The 24,830-nt window shown below is 35.5% G+C and overlaps 1 protein-coding gene and 1 long non-coding RNA gene across 9 annotated transcripts in view; one reads left to right on the top strand and one right to left on the bottom strand.

The window, feature by feature from the left end:
- Nucleotides 1-24,830, bottom strand: part of ARAP2 (ArfGAP with RhoGAP domain, ankyrin repeat and PH domain 2) — a 211,663-nt gene that overhangs the window by 30,901 nt on the left and 155,932 nt on the right. For 5 of the 8 annotated variants that reach the window (XM_045056485.1, XM_045056484.1, XM_003985471.6 and 2 more), the window contains 5 exons: nucleotides 24,141-24,288; nucleotides 22,576-22,644; nucleotides 19,986-20,060; nucleotides 17,098-17,215; nucleotides 7,984-8,112 (listed from right to left, as the gene is read on the bottom strand). In XM_045056485.1, the coding sequence (XP_044912420.1) occupies nucleotides 7,984-8,112; nucleotides 17,098-17,215; nucleotides 19,986-20,060; nucleotides 22,576-22,644; nucleotides 24,141-24,288 (539 nt within the window). Of the gene's footprint in view, nucleotides 1-6,592; nucleotides 6,729-6,793; nucleotides 6,829-7,983; nucleotides 8,113-17,097; nucleotides 17,216-19,985; nucleotides 20,061-22,575; nucleotides 22,645-24,140; nucleotides 24,289-24,830 lie in introns of those variants that run through there. The other 3 variants (XR_006597152.1, XM_045056486.1, XM_019829655.3) reach the window with 3 other exon arrangements.
- LOC123385090 overlaps nucleotides 1-24,830 on the top strand; it is a 191,906-nt gene that overhangs the window by 77,806 nt on the left and 89,270 nt on the right. The gene's annotated exons all lie outside the window — the stretch shown is intronic.

Genomic DNA, 24,830 nt, shown 5'->3' with positions numbered 1-24,830 from the left:
ACGGTGAATGGAAAAGCATTCAACCCAGCATGTGGCACAGAGTAAAATGCACAGTAACTAAAATGGACTGTTATTTTTTATATTTCTTATATATGTTCTGAGCTAGACAAGAGAATATGAAAAAAAAAAGCTCATTTTTTTCATGGTCTCTATGTGTCTCCCTTCTTTGGATGGCAAAGATTATTTCTTCAGGGCTGTCCATTATTCTTCAGGGCTGAAAAATTCCTTGTTATTCCACCTCTGCCGTGAACTTTGTAAAAGAGACAAATGGGCAGTTTCCAGGAGAGATACCCTCTTTAAAATATGCCATGACCAAGTAATAGTTGGCAGTATTCGCTGCCTAACGATTTCTTACAAATTAAAAATTAGGCAAGTTTTCCTTTGATGCTGATTATATAGCATCATGTATATTCCCTGGTTTGTTTTTTAGTATGGTTGACACACAATGTTACATTAGTTTCAGGCATACAACTTAGTGATTTGACAAGTTTATGCTATGTTCACCACAAGTATAGCTACCATCTGCCCCATTATACTATTACAGTATCACTGACTATATTCCCTATGCTGTGTCTTTTATTCCCATGTCTGTTCTTTCTGTAACTAGAAGCCTGTATCTCTATCTCCCCTCCCCCCATTTTGCTCAATCCCCCATCCTCTTCCCTCCCCTCAGGCAAACACCAGTTCTCTGTATTTATAGGTCTGATTCTGTCTATTTATTCATCTTTTTTTTTAATTTTTGAAGGACCTTGAGGGTATTATGCTAAGTGAAATAAGTCAGACTGAGAAAGACAACCAGAGAAACGTGTGTATTCTTTTCAACTGGAAGGAAGCAGAATTTCTGATATATTGCAATCATTGTATGACATTCCCTCAAAATTCATTTTAGTAAAATTTAGTTCTACAACTGAGTAGAAACCAAACTGGATAATAGCTACTTAAAAGTAATCTAATGGGTTTTTTTTTGTTTTTTTTTTTTAATGTGTCAGGCACAGGCCTATCATTCTTTTTTTTTTTTTTTTTGTAAATTTTTATTTACTTTTGAGAGAGAGAGAGAGAGAGAGAGAGAGAGAATGTATGTGTGTGTGTGTGTGTGTGTGTGTGTGTGTGTGTGTGTGTGTGTAGGGGAGAGGCAGAGAGAGAGAGGGAGATACAGAATCTCAAGTAGGTTCCAGGCTCTCAGTTGTTAGCACAGAGCCTGATGTGGGGCTCAACCTCACAAACCGGTAAGAGCATGACCTGGGCTGAAGTCAGACACTTAACCGACTGAACCACCCAGTCTCCCCAAATGGTACATTGAAAGTAATCTATTTTTTAGGAAAACCCAAATATGTCCCCTGACTCATTCCTAGTCTATTTTCCTCTGTGTTACTTGTACTGAAGAAGTAATGCTTAATAGAACTAGTAGCATGTTGACATCTTCCTACAATTAGAGTCCCCATAAATAAGAAAACTGTAGATATAATTACCATTGAAGGACTAGAAAAGTGCCAGAAATTCCATGCCATTTTACTGACAATGCAGCAAATTACAGATAGTAGAAAACACTTTTCTATTCTATTTTTATCCTGAATTATAATAAAATTTTAGAAATAAAATTTAGCATCATAGTGTTGTATTTAGGATACTCTTAACACATAGATAGTATTTTAGACTTTCCAAAGTGTTCATGTATTTTATCTTATTGCTCCTCATGCAATTTTTAAAAAAAATACTTTATTTATTTATTTTTTAATAATTTCTACACACAATGTGGGGTTTGAAGTTAGAATCCCAAGATCAAGAGTCACATGTTCTACCGACTGGGCCAGCCAGGTGCCCCTCATGCAACTTTCTATTCTAAAGTAGGAAGTACAGGTATTATGATCTCATCTTGTAAGGGAGAAAACTATGGTTCACAAAGGTTTTGTTACAGAACTAGGGAGCAAATGTCCTAGAATTACAATTCAGGTCTCTTAACATCTAACAAAGAATTCTTTTTATACTGAGATGCTTGTAAGTAATGGTCATTGTTCATCATGATCACTACAATACTAATAAATGTTTGGGGGCCTTTCTTGACCTTGCGTACCATACTGCATTGTTAAACACACTGTTCCCTAAAGGGCAATCCTTTGATGATTCCACACATTGCTCTTTGTTTTCTGACAGCCTTTCCGATTGTTCCTTCACAAGCAGGGCTCCCTTAATAGACCTGGGCCTCACGTGCTGGTAATTCTACGCTCAGTTCTTTAATGTTCTTATTTTAACATTACAACTGCATGATCTTGCACTCTCCAAAGGCTAAAATCATGCCCCACATAACGTGCTCCCTCGTGATGAGTACTCAGATCCCTTCCAGACATACACCATTGGACACCTGACAGAAAACTAAAAAAAACTACAGACATCCAAAGCCGAATTCAGTGACCCCCAACCCTATTTCATCCCGAATAGTGGCCTCTTCTATTCTCCCCATCTTAATGTCTCACAAAGTATTCAAATCAAGAAACTGAGGACCATATGCCATTTTCTCAACACTAATACAATGCTAATTTCCTAGGGAAAGCATTCCCTCACTATCTAGATAAAAGCTTAAGAATTTGCACTGCTATGAAATTCTGCCAGTACCTGCTCAGTTACAAAGTGTTACTCATTTATATTTTAAAAAGTTTACTTAACATGTACTTTTATTGAGTAAAATAATAAGATAGTCTTGTTAGGACAACAGATGTAAGAAAAACTAAACAAGCAATGATATTTTGTTGAATGAGATACATTCAGTGTTAGAAGAGATGTCAGTGATCAACTAACTGAACGATTTTTCTGTGCTTGAAAGCTCTCCATAAACTTCCTGGCTAATAGCAGTCATGTACTGCATGCTGTATTTGTAGCCTTATAATTTAAATAGATGTAATACATTTAAATTTTCTCTTCCTTGTGGGTAAAGATATCTTACCTTGTGGGTAAGATAGTAGATTCCTAATAGAAACTTACCAGTTGGTTTTCTCACTATAGAATTTTAACATTAAAAGAAGCCGGGACATTCATGCTTCATGCTGAATATCAAAGACTATCATCAGTTTTCAAGAAGATACTTATATTTGAAGTGGACGAGGCATACCTTCAACTGTTACACACATTTGGATTTAAAAAGATTTGATGGGGAGTGGAAAGTAAATTCTTGCAGTGAGACTATGATTTATGGCCTCATACTATTTTTGCTGGAATTTTCTTGTATTTTCTTAAGTTAGTTGATAGTGGATGGTTCAGCTTTCCAGGTCTGTATTTGCCAGAAGCAGTTGCATTTTTAACTATTCTATTCTAATGCAAATTTAATTCCAAAGCATCTGTCATATGTAGCAATCTAAATTTAGAAACCCACAGGGATCTGCATTTGAGTTACATCTTATATCTTAAAAGTATTTCTTCCCCATTTAGATCATTAAAACTTGATGCCAATGTATCACATTCGATTGGGGGGTAACTTTAAAGATCTTTAACGCTTAAAATAAGACTTCAGCAACATAAAATTATTTACTCTGGAACCTTACAGAAGGTATACATTTATGGTTTACTTGTGATAGAGATGCTGAAGCTTAACTCAATACAAGAGATAATGATAAAAGACAGTCTAATGAGATTAGCTATGACAAAGTCTAAAATGGCAATTTAAATGAAGTTTTATTCCTCCTATCATAATGTCTCAGTCATAATCTATGGGGTAGAAAAGAAATTTGAGGACTATTATCTTTCTTTTCAAGTTAGTTAACTCCTCATTACAATAATGGCAATGACACAAAATGTTTCCAAGAAATAAAATGCTGCTTTTGAAGAACACAGAATTGATTTCTAAGTAGAGGCAACAAAATTTATTTACTGTCATAGACTTCTATAAAAGTAAAGTATGCTACCTCATTACCTTAAATGAATGAGCACAAATTAAGTGTCGGATGATTCTAAATCTATTCCTGCTTGTGTTGTCGACATTTTAAGTTGTTCAGGTAAAGTGAGAAAATTAAGGAAATGAAAACCCCTAAACTACCCTAAACGCTTAAACCTGTTATTTGATAAAATTCTTGATTTAGCAAGTAGGTGTTGAAAACCTAATGTCAAGCAAAAGTATATGCTTATAATTTGTTACATAAATCAGAAAAATTATCACACAATTTATGAAATGGAAGTCATGTAATAGACAAACACACACATATACATGTATATTTGTACGTGTAGATACAGAAATAGAAACAGTGATAGGCAGGGAGATGGTAAAATCTGTGGCCAGGAGGCATGGAGTATGGAAGAACAGAGTGCAAAGGATGAGGCAATGCTACTTTATATGTTAACAAAATATTAAATTAGCTATTTGTTAGTGAGAAAAAATGTGGTTGCTGCCAACTACCCTTGTTTCAAATTCTGCTAATTTCCACATGGCTCCCAGGGTAGAATAAGAAAATCTCGAGAAAGGAAAAGAAATCCTTCACAATGTTCCCTTTCTACCATAAAGAGCAATGTCTTTCTGAGATGATTCCAGTTTTTCTGCTAACAAATTGACAGGGAAATCACATTTGATTTAGTTTCGTTACTTTCCTTTTAGATCCCAATTTTAAGTAGTAGATGTAATGAACAATAATTCTGGAGTAGGTGGTCACTGTGATTGATTTAAGAGACATTTTCCAAGACAGAGACAAGGTAGATTGAATGTCTAACCAACCTAAAATCTATCACAAAATATATCCCCCTAAGAAGTATTTATAAGCTCTAGGTTGCTACAAGACACAATTATAGGAAAAAATCATGACTTAAGAAATTGATTTAAAAAATGAACAACAGGCCAGAGTTGTTTTAAAATGACAATCCTAAATTCACACAGATGTAGAACTAACCATAATGAAAGAGATTATTTTGCTTTGACAATCTTAATATAAATCAAGCTCTAATTAAAAACATTTATAAAAATTTTATTGGATAGAAAACAACACAAAACAAACTTTTTAAAATATTTACTGCATAGATACTATTTATGACCAAAAATACATAACTACTAATATGAAACGGTCCAATTAATGTATTTGCTAATGCTGTTACTCTAAAACCTTTTTTTTTTTTTTTCTTTTTTTTTCCCATGCAGAGAGAAATCATTTCCTGGTAGAAGGAACTATAGATATTATAACAACAAGCTGTATACTGGTTTGGAAACCAGAGGTAGGGATAGTGCAGGGGACAGGCATGTGTTTTATGGCTCCCACTCCATTACAGGCATGAAGGAGATGTGAGAGTCACAAAAACATTTGCTGACATTTTACCCTAAAGAATGTTTCATGCTTGGGTTCTCCAGTTCTTATGCAGGTGTTTTGTCTAGACCTTATAGAAGCTTGATGCTTTCACACCACAAGGACACACTCACAACACCATACAGAGCACACACAGGAGTGTATGAAGCATCGTTATAACACAGAATCTCCTGGCCCAGTTGTGGATACAGCCAATGCACAGTATGCTACTCTATCATTTCTTTGTGTCCTTAAACAACTTTAAAGATTTCTACTCAGATGTCATTGCTCTCAACCAGCTCAATATGATGCTGTTTTCTTTTTTTCTTTAAACATCAACAGCACTTAAGGGTATACTTGTGTTGGTTATCCCTCACCTCCACCTGCACAAAACTTTCTTTTTTATCACAGCCTTTAAGACCGTATTCTTGTCTGTTCTTATTCACCTAACCAATCCACTAGCATTCAAACAAGACTGAAGGTATCATGTCTAGGTACGGATTTCAAGTTTTTGTTTTGTTTTGTTTGTTTGTTTGTTTGACAATACAGTGAACTAGAGACATTTTGGAGGGATACTGGAAAAAGGAAAAGGAAATTCTCACCAGAAAAAAAAAAAAATTGCCTGAAAAGATGATTTTCTAAAAGGAAAGAAGCCATGAGGACTTATTATATATATATTTCATAATGCTGACAGGACTTGGTTTATAAGCTCAATGTTTTTTCTTTATCTCAGTGTCAAAATGAAAGAATAACAGAATTTAAGAGCCAGAACAGATTTTACAGATTATCTAAATCAGATATTCTCAACACAGGCACCACTGACATTTTGAGCCAAATACTTCCTTGTGAAGAGCTGTCCTGTGTTTTATAGGAAGATTACTAGCATCTCCCATCTCTACTCACTAAATACCAGAAACACCACCCCATCTAGTTGAGTCAGAAGTGCCTGCAGACATTGCCAATGTCCCCTGGGGAACAAAACTGCATCCACCTGAGAACCACTGCCCTACAACATCATAGAGTCATGTTTGTATGAGAAAATTTCTGTTGCAATCCTTAAGAGGTGTAGGTATGTAGTCAAAAACATATGCAGTTATGATAAAGGGATTTAAAATAAGATAAAGGTTTCTAAAAGGTTAAATGTCTACAGCAAGAAGAATAACACCTGTTTGGTTTTTTGAGATGCCCGTAAGATGAGAATAACATAGAAGTAAAGTGGTTCAACTGTTTGCCTTTTGGAAAAATGCTTTCATGTAAATATAACACACAAAGGACAGACACATAAGACGTAAAAGACATGTTATGGTCAATGTCTGTGCCCCCCGAAATTCAAACCCTACCTCCTGATGTGATGGTACTAGGAGGTAGGGTCTTTGGGCAGTAATTAGGATTCGAAGAATTCAGAGGGTGAGCCCTTGTGATAGAACGTGTCCTAATAAATCACAACAGAGCTTGCTTCCTCTCTTACTCTCCACTCTGTGAAGACATGAGAAGAACAAAGTCTGCAACCTGGAAGGAAGTTCTCACCAGAACTGGACCATGCTGCAACCTTCATCTCAGACTTCCAGTCTCCAGACTGTGAAAAATAAATTTCTGCTGTTTATAAGCCACCAGTCTATCATAGTTACAGCTGCCACAATAGACTAGGACATTATCATGAAATCAGAAATTTATCAGATTAGCTGTGGTACAATTAAGCACTTACAGATCTATGGCCATTAGCTGGAAATCCTGAAATCCTTCTAAGAAGGTTTCCAGCATGTAAGAGCTGTACATATATATAAAATTAGACCACAGACCAATCTGTTCTCAAATCCAATATTTAGTAACTGTCTGATCTGGGGCAAATTACTTCATTTTTCTGTACTTCTGTTTCCCCATTTGGAAAATTCAAATCACAATTTGGGAAGTTTAAAGAAATTTAAATGAGCTTTAGTAGGTACAGAGCTTGATTAATAATATGTGATTAATAAATAGTAACAGCTACTATTAATATCAATCATAAAAGTTGTAGTAAAGTTTATCTTCTAAAACTTAAATGATTTCAGGGTTGGTTTATGTACAGTGCTGGCAGTAAATCTTTTTCTAATTTGTCAGCTGATGACAATATAACAGATGAATCAGTTTCAAAATAAAAGTTTTCTGATACCTCACAAAGGTTCAGAGACTGTCCTGCGTGTTTGCCTTGTGCTAACTTTTTCTACCTCACGTGTGTACGTGTCTTCTCCCAGATGGATGGCAAGTATCCTTATTGGGAGGGTATCATTTTGTACTTCCTTTTCTTTCCCCCAGTACCACCCCCAAAATAAGTGAGAATTACAAATACTCAGTCTCAGAGTTTGTATAACTTGCACTTGAATGCCCAGAGAACTTTCCAATGGGAGCATAATTCAGGAAGAAGAGTCACCATCTATTTAAAAATTAGAAAGACACAAAAGTGTTGCAAAAAAAAAAAAGTCCTTTTAAAAAAATATAAACCACTCCTTCCCAAAACCTTAACCTGGGACATCAAATTAGCCAGTATTAGCAGTGTGCTACTTTCCAGGAAAATTTGACTTGGGCATGTGGTACTCTGTCTCTATATTCTTCTTCCTATTCTACAATACTGTGTCAAGTAGATTTTGTATGCAGCTTCTCATTTTTTACATTATCAAATAATCCTTGAGCCATAATAACTATCCTTTAGCCACTTGAATTTTCTATTGTAGTTGCAAGGTGAAATAACACCTACCATTATAGTGATTGACTGTGTCAATGGTTAAGAATCTCTTCACCACAAGATAAGCAGAACCAGGTTCAGCTAGTGAACTCCACCGAAGCACCTGTTCCAACACATTTTCTGTGTAGTGAAGTGGGCGTTCTGCAAAAAAAAATAATACTGAATCAAACTGAAAAAAATAGTAAGTTATCAGCTTTTATACATTAAAAAAAATCCTTTAAGAAAGATGTATATATAACAAAAAAATATGACCATATCTTATGTTACACAATAATAATGCTAGGGCTACATACAAGAGACCCTAACACCTAGAACACCATTAAACATATGATGAAATTTACTGTATAAATGAATCTATGCGGGGACATTTGTTACCCAGCTATTAAAAAAAAAATTCAGAGGTGCTATCCTCTAGATAAAATCTCAGAAATAATGCTATCCTTTTCTAAGAGAAATCAGTTTCTTCCTCTGTTTTTAATTCAGATAATATTCTGGCTTGCTTTTGGAAAGCTATACGAATATGCATGTAATTAATTGTAAAAGGACTAGCAAAGTTAATTTTGCTCAGTAGTAATAACCTTTGTTTATCCTGACATTAGCCTGTTATAATATCGGATCAATACCAGTCAACAATTTATAGCTGATACTATCATAGTCAATTAATATGAAATTATAAAATGTGCCTAAGAGGCACCTGGATGGCTCAGTCAGTTAGGCGTCTGACTTTGGCTCAAGTCATGATCTCACGGTTCATGGGTTCGAGCCATGCATCTGGCTCTCTGCTGTCAGCACAGAGCCCACTGGGGAATCCTCTGTCTCCCTCTCTCTCTGCCCCTCCCCTGCTCTTGCTCTATCAAAAGTAAATAAACATTTTTAAAAAAAATATGCCTTCAACAGAGAACAGATGAAAATAATCAAAATACTACTACATCATTTATATCTATCAATGAGATACTATGTGGCAATATTATGTATTAACTGTTGATACAATAGGCCGAAAGCAAGAAGTTAATGACATCTTAAACATTTCTCCTTGATAAATACTCATTCATATGTTTTGTTTTAGGCAATCATACTTTTAAATGTGTTACAAATTCTTAGCACAGAGTTAAAAACAACAACAACAACAACAACAACAACAAACTGGTCTTAGAATCACAATCAAAGCTTTATAGTAAATTTTTTTTCCGGATCAAAATATGATAATCAGTTAATAAAATGTTAGAACCGAACATAGGCTGGAATAAAAGAAATTCAAACCTTTTCACAGTACCCTGAAAATGGCACAATTGAAATAGCAAGAGCATCAGCTCTAGCGTAAACATGCTGATGCAGCTTTCTCAGGGTCACAGTCGAATATAAGTCAATTCAACCCTTTCATCCCCTCCTAAATACAAAGAGCACAGCATTCTGGCTTTTCACCTTCAATTAAAGTAAAAACACTAATGACAAACAAAGAGCATGTCAAGAGCATCATACTCACATAGGAACCATGATATTTTAATTGGTGATACAATCATAAGTAAAAAGAATATATCACATCTCCTTAATACTCCTCTCCCCCTGCTGTGACCTCAGCATTCCAGAATGTATCAATAATCCCCAGTCCACAGAAGAAAAAAAAAACAAATTTTTCTGCTGCCATTGTAAAGAACCAGATTTTTGCTTTACTATTCAGTATTTATTAGAGCAAGCCTACTCATTATGACAATGGCAATTAAAAAAAAAAAAAAAGCAACTAGGCCCTACATTTTAAAGACAAATCTACCTCTTGTGTACATATATATACCCCTTAGTACACAGCAGACTGCTAAGTACTTACCAGACAGTTCTTTTTTTTTTTAATGTTTGTTTATTTTTGAGAGAGAGAGAGAGAGAGAGAGAGAGAGAGAGACAGAGACAGACAGCGTATGAGTGGGGGGCGGGCAGTGAGAGGTAAGACACAGGATCCACAGCAGGCTCCAGGCTCAGCTGTCAGAACAGAGCCCGACACGGGACTTGGACGCACCAACCGTGAGATCATGACCTGAGCTGAAGTCGGACGCTAAACTGAACCACCCAGGCGCCCCCTTACTAGACGTTTCTATGGTGGACTATAATTAACAGAAAATATTTGGTAATGAATCAGCAGACAAAATTCTGCCAAATTTCAAAGTCAGCCAAAATCTTCTATGCTCTGTCAGTCCCATTTTTCTTCAAGTAATTTTCTAAAAGTTTTGACAAAGGTCATAACTTCCTATAAATTGTCAAAGTTATAAATTCAATTGTTGATTAATCCATTAATTAATCCTTCTATTAATAGAGGTTATAATTAGAATTAACTATATTTCTTAAAAAAACTAATTATAGAATAAGTACTCTCTTTACATTTGGCATAATGTATGTAATTCTTGGTTCCACTGCTTGCAATCTCTGGGATGGTACTGATACCATTAACAGTTGTCATTTCTGGAATAACCATGTATCAGAATTGTCTGTACCAGATACACAGGTTGTCACTTTTAATCCTCACAGCACTCTTCATTAGGTATCATTCATATTTTACATATAAAGGAAAACAAGGATTAGAGGGATGACTTGCCTAAGGCCAAAGAGCTGGTTCGAGAGAAGAACAAAGATGTGAACCTCATATCCACCTGACTTTAAAACCCAGTATTTTTAAACACCAACTTAAGTTTTATTTTGGGCAAGTATGTGAACTCTCACATAATTATTTTCTTACATGTAATTTGGAGAAAAAAGTATCAACTCACCAAGATTTTTCTGAGGACCAAACATAAGTAAAAAAACAATGTCAATTCATACTTCCCTCTTCACTTTCCTATCCTTGGTGACAAGATGGTAAGGAAATAATACCAAGAGACTTTCAACATCCTGCACTTAAGGAAACTGATGAGCCCACAGTCGGCTTAGAGGTAAGAATTATATTCCCAACTGGAAAACAGTATCTGGATTAAAATAAAATCTCACTCTTCTTTATTATCAAATTAAATTGGTAATGAAACTTCCAAGTATTAGAACATTTGCATTAAAGAGGGTCCCTATTGTAAGTAGATAGATACTACAGTGGTAGCTCTAAACCGTTCTTAGTGATATTACAATCACAGTATAACTGACACCACAGATACAGAAATACAGATTTGCAAAAAAATTTGCTAAGTATGTTTTTCACATCAGTATCATATTATGACATGCTTTAGGACAGTGAAAATCCTGAATATCCAAGTTCCTGCATAAAAACAGAGCTGAAACATGGGATGAAAAGGTTACATATTTATTAGACTACCAATGCTATGTTTATAAAATGGCATTAAAATCCACCTTAAGAGATAATAGGCAGGGGAAATTGAGACATCAAACGTTGCTAGAATATAAATTCCTACCAATAAACAAGTTTTTATTTACAGTTCCATTTGCAGCCATCTGTCATGATAGATTATATGGTATGTACATCAACTGGCATTAGGGCATTACTAGAAATAAATAACTCAGTTGCTTACTATCTATAGCATAAAAATTGCTGAGAATTCAGTATAGTTATTTGAGAAGAAAAGGTTATGGAGGAGGTTATTTAGTTACATAAATCACATTATCATTATCTTTTTTTAATTTTTTTTTTTTTTTGAGAAAGAGAAAGAGTTGAGAGCACGAGTGGGGGGAGGAACAGAGAGAGTTGGAGACAGAGAGAATCTCAAGCAGGCTCCACACTGTCAGCACAATGCCCCAGTGTGGGGCTCGAACTAACAAATTGTGAAATATTGACCTGAGCCAACATCAAGAGTCAGATGCTTAACCGACCGAACACCTCATAACCAGGCACCCCTCATTTTCCATATCTTAAAATCATGTCCACAGAATAAACCTGGCTTGCCTTGTTAAAAAGAGAGAGACCTATCCAATTTCCACTGTAGTTAACAGGTGTTGTCCTTAAATTTTTGGCAGTAATGACACAGGATTTCCTCAAACAATCATGATTACCCCAATAGTTAAATTCTTAGCGCCAAACTAAGAGTTATGCAAGTTTTCTCAGTCCTGTCCACACAATCAGAGGGTGAAAGCATTTCTGTGTCATCAGAAGAAGGGCTGGAAAGAATCCTGATGAAAAAATGAACAGCTCTTCCATATCACAGTGACTATGAGGAAGAAACAAGAAAATGTTCTGATACTCCTTCAGAGAAAGCAACTGCTTCAAAAAACTTGAACCGCTCAGTGAAGAAGCCCACTTAAATGAGGCCCTTTGGGTGTTTTTCTTTTCTTTTTTTTTTTTTTTCTTCTTCCTCCTCTTCCAGCATGTGAAGGCCTTTCCGTTTGAAGTTGAAGCATTAAGATAAGAGCACAGTTCAGAAGATTAGCTCTGGATGAAGGTGGTACCCTCTCCCAGGGTAGGTTTCAGCTTGTCTTAATGACTGGCAGCAGTGGGTGAAGGTTACTTAGCATCTTTCAATGAATAAGACAAGAATGACTGTTTCTCTACCCAGTACAAATTTCAAATGTCCCACCAGACCTTAACTTAGAGGGGAAACCAACTCAGAAATTAGCTGAGCCTAGAATTTAACTCAGCTTTACATACACATTCTCAAAGTATTTATATGGTTTTAATAGGTCTTATTTTTCCATCAATCTACCATATAAGCAAAATAAAAGTTGCCCACCATTTGCTATGGTCTGAACGTTTGTCCTCCTCAAATTCATATGGTGATACCTAATCCCCAATGTGATGGTATTAGGGGGTAGGGCCTTTCAGAGAGGTCTTGAATGCAGAGCACTCATGCATGTGATTAGTGCCCTTGTAAAAGAGACCCCAAAGAGCTCCCTTCCATCATGTGGGAACACAGGGAAAAGACAGCCCTCTATGAAGCTGAAAACAGGCCATCACCAGACATTGACTCTGCTGGCACCCTGATCTTGTGAAACTTCCCAGCCTCCAGAACTGTGGAAAATAATTTCTACTATTTATAAGCTCCCATCTATGGAATTCCACTATGGCAGCCTGAATGGACTAGGACACAATTTCACCAATGACAGCAGTGATGCTAATGATATATGAGTCACAAATTGACATGCTTCTATCAGTCTGCTTTGGTACTTGTCATACCCATGGCAATTCCATTTATAGGTTTAAGAATCTATTTTCATTATCCTCAACCATATAGGGGTTTCTGGGCATTTATATAACATATTTTCCTCTTATTTTTATATAACTAGGGTATTATTTTTTTAAAAAAACTAAATATAATAGAGTATCTCAGAAGAGTAAAGGAAACGTTACAAAATACTTATTATGAAAAGGGCATTGGATATGATAGGGTAGAAAATTTAGTGACACCTAAAACAAAATCCAGCACTTCTGGTTCACTTACTTACCCCTCTACCTCTCTATCTCTCAGACTATTTTTGGTTACTTGGGGGATTTATAATTGCATTTGAAAAAGCAGCAATTCTCTACTGACATTCTTCCTATCAACTACAATCTTGTGACTACCAACGCCTTCACTTTTAGCTTCTTTTTATATTTTACTTTATCTTCCCTGCATGCTACTAGAAATAAAGCTTTTAACATTTCAGCAGGTCAGGTGGAACACACAGGTTCCATCTGCTTCAGTAAAGCACAATCACTGGCCCCTCTGCTGCTCTCCTAGCACTGCTCCCTTAGAGGCAGTAAAAATGATCTTAGCTTTCTCTTCTGGAGAATTCTACTTAAAGGGTTGACCAGATATTAAAACCATGCCAAATGTGAATTCTTAACTCCATCAAATGTATTCTTTCTTGGTGTACACGGGGTGTTCCTTTGATTATCTCATAAGTGTTTTTATATTTTCATCAAGATAGCTTCTTTATTATTAATTTTTTTAATGTTTATTTATTTTTGAGAGAGACAGAATGCAAGTGGGTTAGGGGCAGAGAGAGAGGGAGACACAGAATCCGAAGCAGGCTCCAGGCTCTGAGCTGTCAGCACAGAGCCTGACGCAGGGCTCGAACTCATGAGCTGTGAGATCATGACCTGAGCCGAAGTCGGACACTCATCAGACTGAGCCACCCAGGCACCTCTTTTTATTATTAAAGTTTATTTATTTGAAAGAGACAGAGACAGCATGAGTGGGGGAGGAGCAGAGAAAGAGGAAGAGAAAAAATCCTAAGCAGACTCTGCACTGTCAGGACAGAGCCAGATGTGGGGCTTAAACTCACGAAACCATGAGATTGTGACCTGAACTGAAACCTAGGGTTGGACGTTTAACCGAGTCACCCAGGAACCCCAAGATAACTTTTTTGTTTTTGAGTTAGAAAGAAACCAAAAGACAACAACAACAAAACAAAAACAAAACAAAAAAACCAACTCACTCTAATCTTACAATTTGTGAAGTACTAATTGTCATATGCAAGTTAATAACCAGCCATTTTCAGAGTAAGCAGCCTTTCATTTTCCAAGATGAAATCTAGTAACAATGTTGCCAGATATACTGCAACCTCTCTTCTAGCTATAAATAATTACTTCCTGTCTTCACTCATTCCTCTTGTTCTTCTCAGTCAGGAGGACCAATGCCCAAAGGCATAGAGCTCCAATGATGTGACACTGGGATATGCTTTAAATCAGTCCTTGAGAGAATAAGGGCAGTGGGAGAGGATGTCTATCCCCAAATCCATGATTCATTATTTTGCTGTGGATGTCCTCATAAATTCAACAGAAATAGAAGCACATGGGAAACAATCAGCTGTCTAAGAGCTAAGCAGGGCCTTGAAATCTCCTAGTGATTCCTAATCTGTAAACAGGAATTACTTTTCATGTACCTTCTACTTGGATATATCTAATCCAAAGAGCAACAGTCCGAGTCACTCAAGTTCCGAATGCATGTATTTTTTATTCCACTTCAGTTAGTAAGATATTTTTAGGGTCTATTCTATATCACTGCACTACACTAGAGGTAGTGACAGATATAAAGGTCTAAAAAATAATGGCAAATGTCCTGAAAAACTAATATTCTGGGGCAGAGGCAGATACATGATACTATTCTACAAGTCAGATAATATGCAGTATTATGGATCTATAATCAAATAATCAGAAAAGCTCAGTGGGAACTATGTTTGTCTAAACATCATCATGGAAGAAGGACCATCTAAACTGGATCTTGAAGGACAGGCAATAAGCACCTAACGAAAGGGTTTTAAACAGTGGAACAATATGATCCTATTTGTGATTTAGAAAGATAACTTTGGCAGTAATACTGAGAGTTATCCTTTACTTACAATTACAATGAAGCTAGTAACCTAACCCTTTCCTTAAAATTAAACAACAAAAAAATCAAAAGACTGTACCACCTATATACCATATAGTAATGAAAAACTGTGCTTTACTTATTTAGATTTTAACTGTATGGCAACTATGTGTAAGGCATTATGCCAGACACTAGAGACAGAAAAAAGAAAGTTCCTCCTTCCTTCCAAGGAGCTCTCCTTAAGAGACACAAAGTTCAATGGAACCCTCAGTATGGGTTTTAAAGCAGGTAAACTGGTGGGCCAGATGCGGGAGAGTAAAGATGCATTTGGGAAATACCAGCCTACCCTGGTTAGGCAAAGACCAAGAATGGAAGGGATTATCTATCAAGAACATATATGATGAAAAAAGATGGCAAAGGAGATTGGGTCAGCAAAAAGCTACCACTTAGTGGATAGACAAAGGAAAAATTGACAAATGAAATAAAAGGAGTAGAGAGCAAGAAGGACAATCCAGGTAGTATCAAATACAGAGTGAAAGACCTTCAAAAGGAATGGGAATAGTCCTTAGTAATAAACCCTATGGAGAGGACAGGTAAAGCCTGAAGCAAATTAACTGGGCTTAGAAGCTGGGGGTCACAGTGGTCATCTGCTAAACCACTTTCTGTAAATGGGAGAGACCAAATATGGGGAGACACAGCGTGAACCAACACCAAAGCATGGGAGTCACCGAATCTTGACAATTAATATCTAAAAATTACTTTTTTGTTACCTTTTCAGGAGTTAGATTTTTAAAGAATTATGCATGATAAAAACAACGATATGAAAATATGTAGACTAATGAGAGACAAAATAGTTGACATCCCATTTTATTCGAACATTGATTACAACACTCCTACTAATACACGATAGGGTATTTCAATGTTGAATTTTAATTTTTATCTTGAGCTTGCAGGTGGCAAGATTCTACTTTTGGCAGTTTGACAGCTAGACTTGAAAGGGTCCCAACACCTTAGTAGGTAGCAGCTACACAGATGGTCAAGGGACAAAGACATTCTGCATCTTTTTTTTTTTTTTTTTCCTAGAGGTCTTTAAAACCAAATGGTGTCATTAGAATGTAAAGCTTATTCAGCATCTGACTACTGGGATAGTCAAGGTGTTTTAAAATCTCTACCCTTCCATGTCTGAGATAAAAGATGATAAAATATCTGATCTACTCCACTAAGATGAAAAGAAGAAACAAAAAACAAAAAATAAGCTGCTACTAGCTTAAAAAAGTTTTTTTCTTTAATAATAAGTAATCTTTTAAATCAACATTGTTTTTGTTAAAAGAGCAGCATATAGGAAATGAGATGGATAGTGATAGTGCCATTCAGAATAGTTATAAATTAGGGGTGCCTGGGTGGCTCAGGCGATTAAGCGCTGGACTTCGGCTCAGGTCATGATCTCACAGTTCATGGGTTCAAGCCTTGTGCCGGGCTCTGTGCTGGCAGCTCAGAGCCTGGAGCCTGCTTCCCTTTCTGTGTCTCCCTCTCTCTTTGCCCTCCTCTGCTTGCCCTCTCTCTCTCTCTCAAAACTTATTTATTTTATTTATGTTTATTTAACATTAAAAAAATTAGAAGTTACAAATAAAATTGCTTGTCTTTATAAACAAAGGCCTATTTCTTAAAGTAGCAACATGGATGTCTAATGCTTTGCATTATATTTCCATAGTCAATAAAATAATCATTTAGATGAGTAAAATCATCGGAGGGCAAACTCAAGTGGCAATGACATAGAACACATGCACGGAGGTAGAAGGGAATGAAAAAAGAGAAGTTAATCTTTAAAAAACACAAAATGTTCATAATTGCTTGGCACAAAAATAGTACTTCATACTATAAGGAATTTAAGAATCCTATCATGAAAATCACTTACCTAGCTCTTCATTTTCAATGACTTCAAATGTGGCCCAGATATCACCTTTCACAGGAATTATATTTTTTATTGCTAATATATCATTAGTTAATTCCTCTGCTTCCATCACAGGAGAGATCTGTAAGAGAAGCAAAATTTCTTCAGAATGTACATCGGACACAGAAATAGCTATATGACAGAGCCAATAGTGGTCACCCCATCCACCAACTTATGACACTCTTAAGTTTCTCCCTTAGTCTGTTTACTTAGCTTCTCTAAGCACACAGAAGAAAACAAACAAGCAAGCAAACAAAAACAGCAAATTCAGATCTTCTCCATAAAATAGAATACATTTTAATGTAAGCACATGAACATCTTACAATATAGACATAATCTGGGAAAATAGGTTTTTTCTCAGTGAGCAATTAGGGAAAAAGAAAATGTACCTAATCATACACAGAAGATCTTTCACTAGACAGTGAATCCAACAGCATTCTAGGAGTAAAAAATTTCACTCATCAGTTTTATATTCATGAGTTCAAAGTGGTTTGGTTGATTCAGTCTGGGCCCCGAATCATACACAATCGACTGCTGTCTACCATGCCAAAAAGCCCCAGGGTCTTAGTAGTTTGTGGTGGGCCCCACCATGCCAAGTGACAGATGGTGGGGTCCCAAAGCACGCTAGAGCCAGGACTGCAGGGCAGAGGCCAGCTCTACGAGAGTCCCAAAGCCTGAGGCCATGGCATAAGCATGCTGTCTTCTTCAGGGACTTTTGGGATTTTTGATTTGTTTCTTTGTGTTTTTGTTTTTGCCAATCTTAAATGCACACTGGACAAAAGCAAGCTGGCTTTCTTCAATTTGAATTTAGTTGTAACCGTAAACAAAGAGAAGATGTTTTAAACATTAGGATACTGCAACTGCAACCTCGTTCACATTTTCAGTCGAAGTATGCACCTATTTTAAAAGTTCTTCCAACAGGAAAGTGCTCGTTACCATTTCTCCTGTCCATGACCCATCATGAGCATATCACACATATGTAAGTAGCACAGAACACCTTCCATTACAGGTAACTCATACAGTCTATTTTCTGAGCTTTGTGGAATTTAGTACTTTCTTTGGAATGTATTAATGATACAATGAAGTCCACTATCTTTTATTTTAAACAGCCCAATGAAATATAATCTTGAAAGAAAAAAAAAATCTCACTATCTGGGCAAAGTGGAAAACTGTAGTAGAAACATCAGATGAATCATTTCAATAATGCTGCTCATCTGAATGGCTCTGACATTTTTTTAAGAAGCAAAACCCTCTCTTAAAATAATAAATTACTGAGAAACTAAACCGTAAGAGAGGCAGGGAGTGCCTCAGGTAGACATGGGAGTGGAAAACTGAACTCCATTCCTTGTCTCAGAGGGCTCCCAAGGACAGGGAGCTCCTAGAACTGCACACGGTACACTTTGCAAATTATTACTCTAAGGAACATAGAAATCAGTATGATGAGCATCAGGTTAGGAATCTGATGACCAAGGTATGTATTCTGGCCTTAACACTTTTAACTTCCAGTTTGCATTCATGTAAACTTGAGACATTTCCTGTTTCACCTGCTTCCTGGGACTTAGGTAACAACCAACTGAAATAAATATAACTGAATAGTCTTCTAAAGTCTTAAGCATGAAACATATGTTAATGATTATTTTTACATAGTTTTTGCTATGTTTTTAAAGAGAATTTGGAGTTCTTATAGGTGAAACTATATAGTCCTTTACGTGCATTTACTTAAAATAAGAATTTTGCTCAATTATAATAACTTGTGTTAAAATGAGCTACTAAAGAGTGCGTGTGTAAGTGGAGCTAAGTCATGTGCTCTGAACACCTCCTTTAGCATGAGTGATGGACTCGTGCTGATTCTCTGTATTTCTTCCTCGTGTCCCCTATGATCAACATGCCACGATCAACATAGGAAATCTGATGTGGCCAAGGAGTGGCCTGCCTCTTTGGAACAAAACTTATTACTGTAGCAGTTCACTCCATGTTCTAAGTGAGTCAACCAGTGCCACAGAGACACAATATGTAATCATTAAAAAATATAAATTAATAATTACAATGCATCTAACAAAACTGAAGCCCAGAAATACATAACATTGTGTTTAAATATTGGACTTTAGATGGCAAAATGTCTTCTTCAAACATAGAATGTAGTCTTACTAAGTAGGAATCTGAATTATCACTGTTACCCTCCCCCTAAGGCAGACTAAGTACTGAATTATGGCAGCACGAGAGGGATACTTTTAATTCAGGAAAAAAAAAAAAAGAAAGAAAAAAATGATTCATATTCTCATAAAAGAGTTATCCAATATTCAAGTAAATTGGAGACAGAAAGTCTAGGATACAAGAGTAGAAGACTATTAATAAATAATAAAATAATATAGAACTAGTAGTAATTATTAAGTGCCAATAGTAGTATTATTTGTGCCAGGCAATTCACCAAGTGTTTTACACCCAGTATCTTACTGAGGACTCACATCAATGATACTATGTAAATACTCTAATTTTTCCTCATTTTATACGTGAGATGATTGGGGCTCAGAGAGAGTAAGTTAATTTGCCTGATGTTAAGAAGCTAGGAAAGGGAGGGGCAGCTATTTGAGCTCAAGTTATTTTTTAGAACCTATAGAATATCGTAACCATAACCTAAAGTGCATTAAGATGTTCTCTTTCCAAATAACTTAAGTTATGGAATTCCTGGAGAATATTGGAATAAAAAGTCAATCCTGTCAATCAATCATGGTTTGAACTGGACAGGCAAAATAAAATACAAGAGACGATGGAAAATTCAAGGTACATAAATTAATGTGTATTAATACTTGCGATTTCCAGAAGTATCCTTTAAATCCACCTTTAGGACTCACCCGAATTATAATGCTGCAGTCGGGTTCTTTCTTTTCCACATACACTTCAATTAACAAATCTCCAGCCTGGGAAACCTAGGAAAGGGCAGATGTGAAGAGAGTAAATATAGGTATGTTCTGAGAACATACTTATGACACTTAAGACAGAAAGTCCTAGTCCTTTTTCTAAATATTTCATAATAATGAAATGAGCCTGTTAATAGTACAATAATTCTCATCTTCCAGATGTGGTTGACTAAGAAAAAGGAATCTACACAAAGGATGTAATCACAGGGCAATTTCTTCATCTCTTAATTAAGAATTTAGTGTCCTAAAATACTCTTATATTCTTACTAAAATAACAAACCTGTCTGTAAGGGGACTATGTGGACTTTCAACAACATAAGCTATAAGAGCCATCACCATGTATGTTAATAGGAGAAACAAAATGAGGAATGAAAAGGATCCATATGTAATTGTGCTCTAATCTACAGGGTGGGTAAATACCCATAATTAAACGAGAAAATAGGCATTGCTAGATTTTCAAAGCAATAATGCACAAAAATTGAAATTTTAGGATAAATTAGGTTGGAGCTATATTACAACTACAAAAAGAGTAAGTATAGTTAGCAAAGAAAAAAATTTGAAGTGAAAGAATAAGATAGATGATAAGGAGCCAAGCATTAAGTGTTACATTATTTGGGTCACTATTATAGACCAGGAGACATATTAAGTGAAGAAGAGACACTCCTTAACAAAATAAAAACCATAAGATACCACCATGTAGATCATCAGTATAATGAGGAAAAGTATAATTAACACAGAATTTAAACCAATCTATGAAAAATATTTTGAATAGCTTTTTTCAGAAATTGCCTTAAGTTATATAACCACTTAGAAATAATATCTCACAATTTAAAAAAAATGGTCATAACGGAGAAACTATCATTTTGAAGTTAAATTTGCCGAAGAATAAAATCTGATGAAAAAAATAGTAAAGAAAACATCTAAAAAATGTACTTTGAAGAAGTGTTTTTAATTACTCTGGCATTACAGACTTAGAAAAGCTTATTTCCAATTTTTCTTACTCATTTTTGATGATACACAAAAATTCTAGGAAAGAAAAGATACAGTTGACATTTCTACTTTTCACTGTGTTTGCATAAACAACTCTCCAGGAAGGACACATTTTAAAAATTAAAAACGCAAACACAAAGAACTCATAGAGTGAAGCTAAAACAAGAATAGCTAAGAAATTCAAACAGGGATAAGACAGGATAGAGCCTGTCAGAAAAACACACCAGAGCAGAGTTTTGAATGGATTAGAGAAAAACACAAGCAAAAGAACAGGTTTTTCCAAAGTATTCTACTTTTCCTGTCCAATTACTACTATTTTATAGACAATTCTTTTCTTCTACTTACGTATACTTAATTAAAAAGCAGCCAAGACTCATTTCATTATTGCAATATGAATATAAAAGATAAAAATGCAGAAGGACACTCATATTTTATCTTACCACAACATAGGTAATGCTGCCAAAGATTATACCTTGGGCTCACATAACCCTTTATTTCATGACTGAGACTATCCCTCTTGCCACCCCCCCCCCCAAAAAAAAACAGTCATTCAGGAGAACCAACTGATAATGAGCCAGATTTCTTAGTTTTACAGGCTACGTTAATTACTTAGGGTCAAAATGGAGGCGATGCTTTCGTAGGTCAGTACTGTCATAGTGCTAGCACTCAGGGATCTCGGGCACTGGGATGGCAGCCCTTTCTCCTCTCCTTCTTATGGAATAGTAGCTCCTAATAAGCTCCTAATAGTAGTTCCTAGTAAGGAAGCATTTGCTCCATTCTCTGAGTATATCTATAAACAGAAGATACTCGACCCATTTATATTATTTACATTTGTATCCAGAATCCACTACAACTCCTAGTGATTAGAAGAAGATTAAATACCAATTTTAAGAAAGTTCAGTGAATGCTCATCAAACAAGGAAAGGTACCCTGGAAAACGGCAGTGCACCCTGAACACACAAATCCAATATAATGCAACTGAGGAAAGCAAAAGAAGATTTAGAAAATAGTCAATTTCAGACATAAATCAGCGTATGTTACAAAGATGACATTAGAAAAATTCCCACTAATATAATCATCTGAGAGCATGCAGAGCAAAAGCATAGAAGAGATAATTTATATTTTCAAAATCATAATGGAAAAAAGAATCATTACGGAGCTGAATTTTCAATTTAGTCTTGTATTTCTTTGGCTTTAAATGCTTCCTTTGAAATCCACTCGTATTTTTAATAGTGCATTTGTAACTAGAAATTGATTTTATAAAGGGCATTTGATAAGATTAATAATGATTTTTCCTTCTGTATTTTGAAAAATTTGCATTAACATACTTTGGCATTTCACATATGAACGTCATGCTGCAGAATTAGGCAACTATTTTATCTAGGTTCTTTTTTCCCCATTACTTTTACTTTGCTTCAAATAGGAACTTGAAAATAAATACAACAAACAGCTTTACTTACAACAGAAGTTTTTAGTTTTTGTTATTTTTGAAATTATTTTTTTATTCTTTGGAGATCTAACTATTACTACTCACTTGAGTGTCTTTCCACTTGGTAATAAAGCTATTTTCTATGTCCATTTGTTTGACTTGGTCTTCTTTAACCTGTTTAAAATATAATTTGGGACATTCTAATAAAATACAAGGAGTGATGGTACTCATCCTCACATAACTCTTCAGGAATTTAAAGACCAACAATTTAAAAATAAATGAGAATGACCATCTTAATCAGCATGGGCCCACACAGCCAGGGCAGAAATAAAGCCAACATGATAGAGCCTCATAAAGTTCAGAGAATTTTATGATGACATCACTTCAAGCTGCAGACTCCATCAATGGAAGCTGTACTGCTAATTGACTTAATAAGCAAAGGGGCTAATGAGTGATTTGTTAGAGTTGATGTAGATTACAAGATAAGACTAATTTCTCAAACTGAAATGCTTGTTAAATGCTTACAAAATTCCTATGATTTAAAGCTGGGGTTAGCAAAACTACGAAAATAATCATTTATTTTTTTGTTAATGTAACAGTACAAACATAGAAAATAAAGAGAGCATGTAAAGCCACACATTATTTTTTTTTCCTAATTCTTTCATTTCTCAGCATCAGAATTACTGCAAAGAAGCTGCTGTTGATCAAAAACAGTGGACACATATAGAAAGAAAGAGATCAAAGAGCAAAGAGAATCCAACAATCTTGGTGTCCATTCCTATATAAATGAAGATACAAATGGTGTGTTTTTATTTTATTAAAGTAGAGCTTCTTTCCCTTGGCTAAGGAATCCTGCAATCACTTACTATAAGAATGTAAGAACACTACATAGAATAACCTATTACATTAACTCATTTAATTTCAACTGACATACCCATAATCCTGGAAAACAAGAAGTCTTATACAACACCACTTAATAGAGTACCCCAAGAGGTTAAATGCAACCATGCTAGTGGTAATCAAGAGGTCAGTGTTCATGAAGCAATGGAGTTGGACCTTTGACCCAAATACCCTATATACCCCCCATGTTCAAACCCTGGGCTTATTTCCTCGATTTTTACTTCTTTCAACTAAGAAATTATCCTTATTCCAACAGTTTTCTGATGAAACATGAATATATTAACTTCATAAAATAGCAAATTGAAAGTCAAATAATTAGAACAGACTTAGTAAAAACCACAGAACATTATTTCGGGATTTTCTTCATTTCCAATTCAGACACAATTAAAATAAAACACTAAAATGCATTCAATTGCAGACTTTATCAGCCTGGTATTTATTACCAAATTTGTAAAATTCACAATTTCACACCTCTAAGTAGACACACTTAATGCATACACACACTGACAAGGAAAAAAAAAAGCCACAGAAACACTATAAATAGGAATATTCTGTCCAACAGACACCAGATGGCTTCAAAGCAGTCAAATTTAAATGAATGGCTACAGCTAAAAAGGCTACTTGTATCTAAAATATTAAAGATCATGTAACTATTCTTTATTTTTAGATATTCATAAAGACGTGATTATAAAAATCCTAAAATATAAATTTTTATTTGCCAACAGTAACATCGAAACTATTTTAACAAGGGCAGGATATAAAATATTTACCTCAAATATCTCAACATAATTATTAATTAAGTCCTCGATTACATTCACTTCTTCACTAGTTTGTCCTTTAGTTTGAAACAAACAGGATGAAAAGACCAAGGCCAAATTATGGGCATTCATGTGATTGATTTCTGAGCATTTCTGAACCCTGTTAGAGAAAAGCATAGCTCATTACGACACACTTCATAGAACTTTAGTCATAATACCCATTTGTCATTATTTAACACACACACGCACACACACATCAAAAGTCTCTGATAGAAGATGTACGGTGGTGATTTAAAGAACAATGCAGTTTGTTCTTCTGAGTACTTACAGTCAAGAATATAAGAAAACACTACTGTTAAAGAAGATACGACTACAAGTTACAAAGCAGTCCTTGCCTGTGGACTGGATGAGATGCACCGAGACAATGGTACAACCTGAGGCTAAGGCATAAAGATGGGCTTAAACAATGGTGTAAAATGACCAGCGGGGCTGAAGCATAAATGAAACGGGAAAGGAGGCAGTAGGTAAGTAGGAAAAATAGCAAGGAAGGTGAATTGAGAGGCATACAGTAGACAGTTCCAAATTCAAGGTTCAAGGCTGAGCTGAATTTTCCAGGAAGTGCAAATCAGGTGAGAAAATACTTGGCAGCATGTGTTTGTACGGTTAGCCAAAATAGGATATTCTCTCTCAAAAAGCAAACAA

Source organism: Felis catus, chromosome B1, assembly GCF_018350175.1.
Source record: "Felis catus isolate Fca126 chromosome B1, F.catus_Fca126_mat1.0, whole genome shotgun sequence".
In the NCBI taxonomy this organism is placed as follows: Eukaryota; Metazoa; Chordata; class Mammalia; order Carnivora; family Felidae; genus Felis; species Felis catus.
Note: the sequence above shows the minus strand (reverse complement) of the source record. Positions and strands in the feature narration are given on the sequence as shown.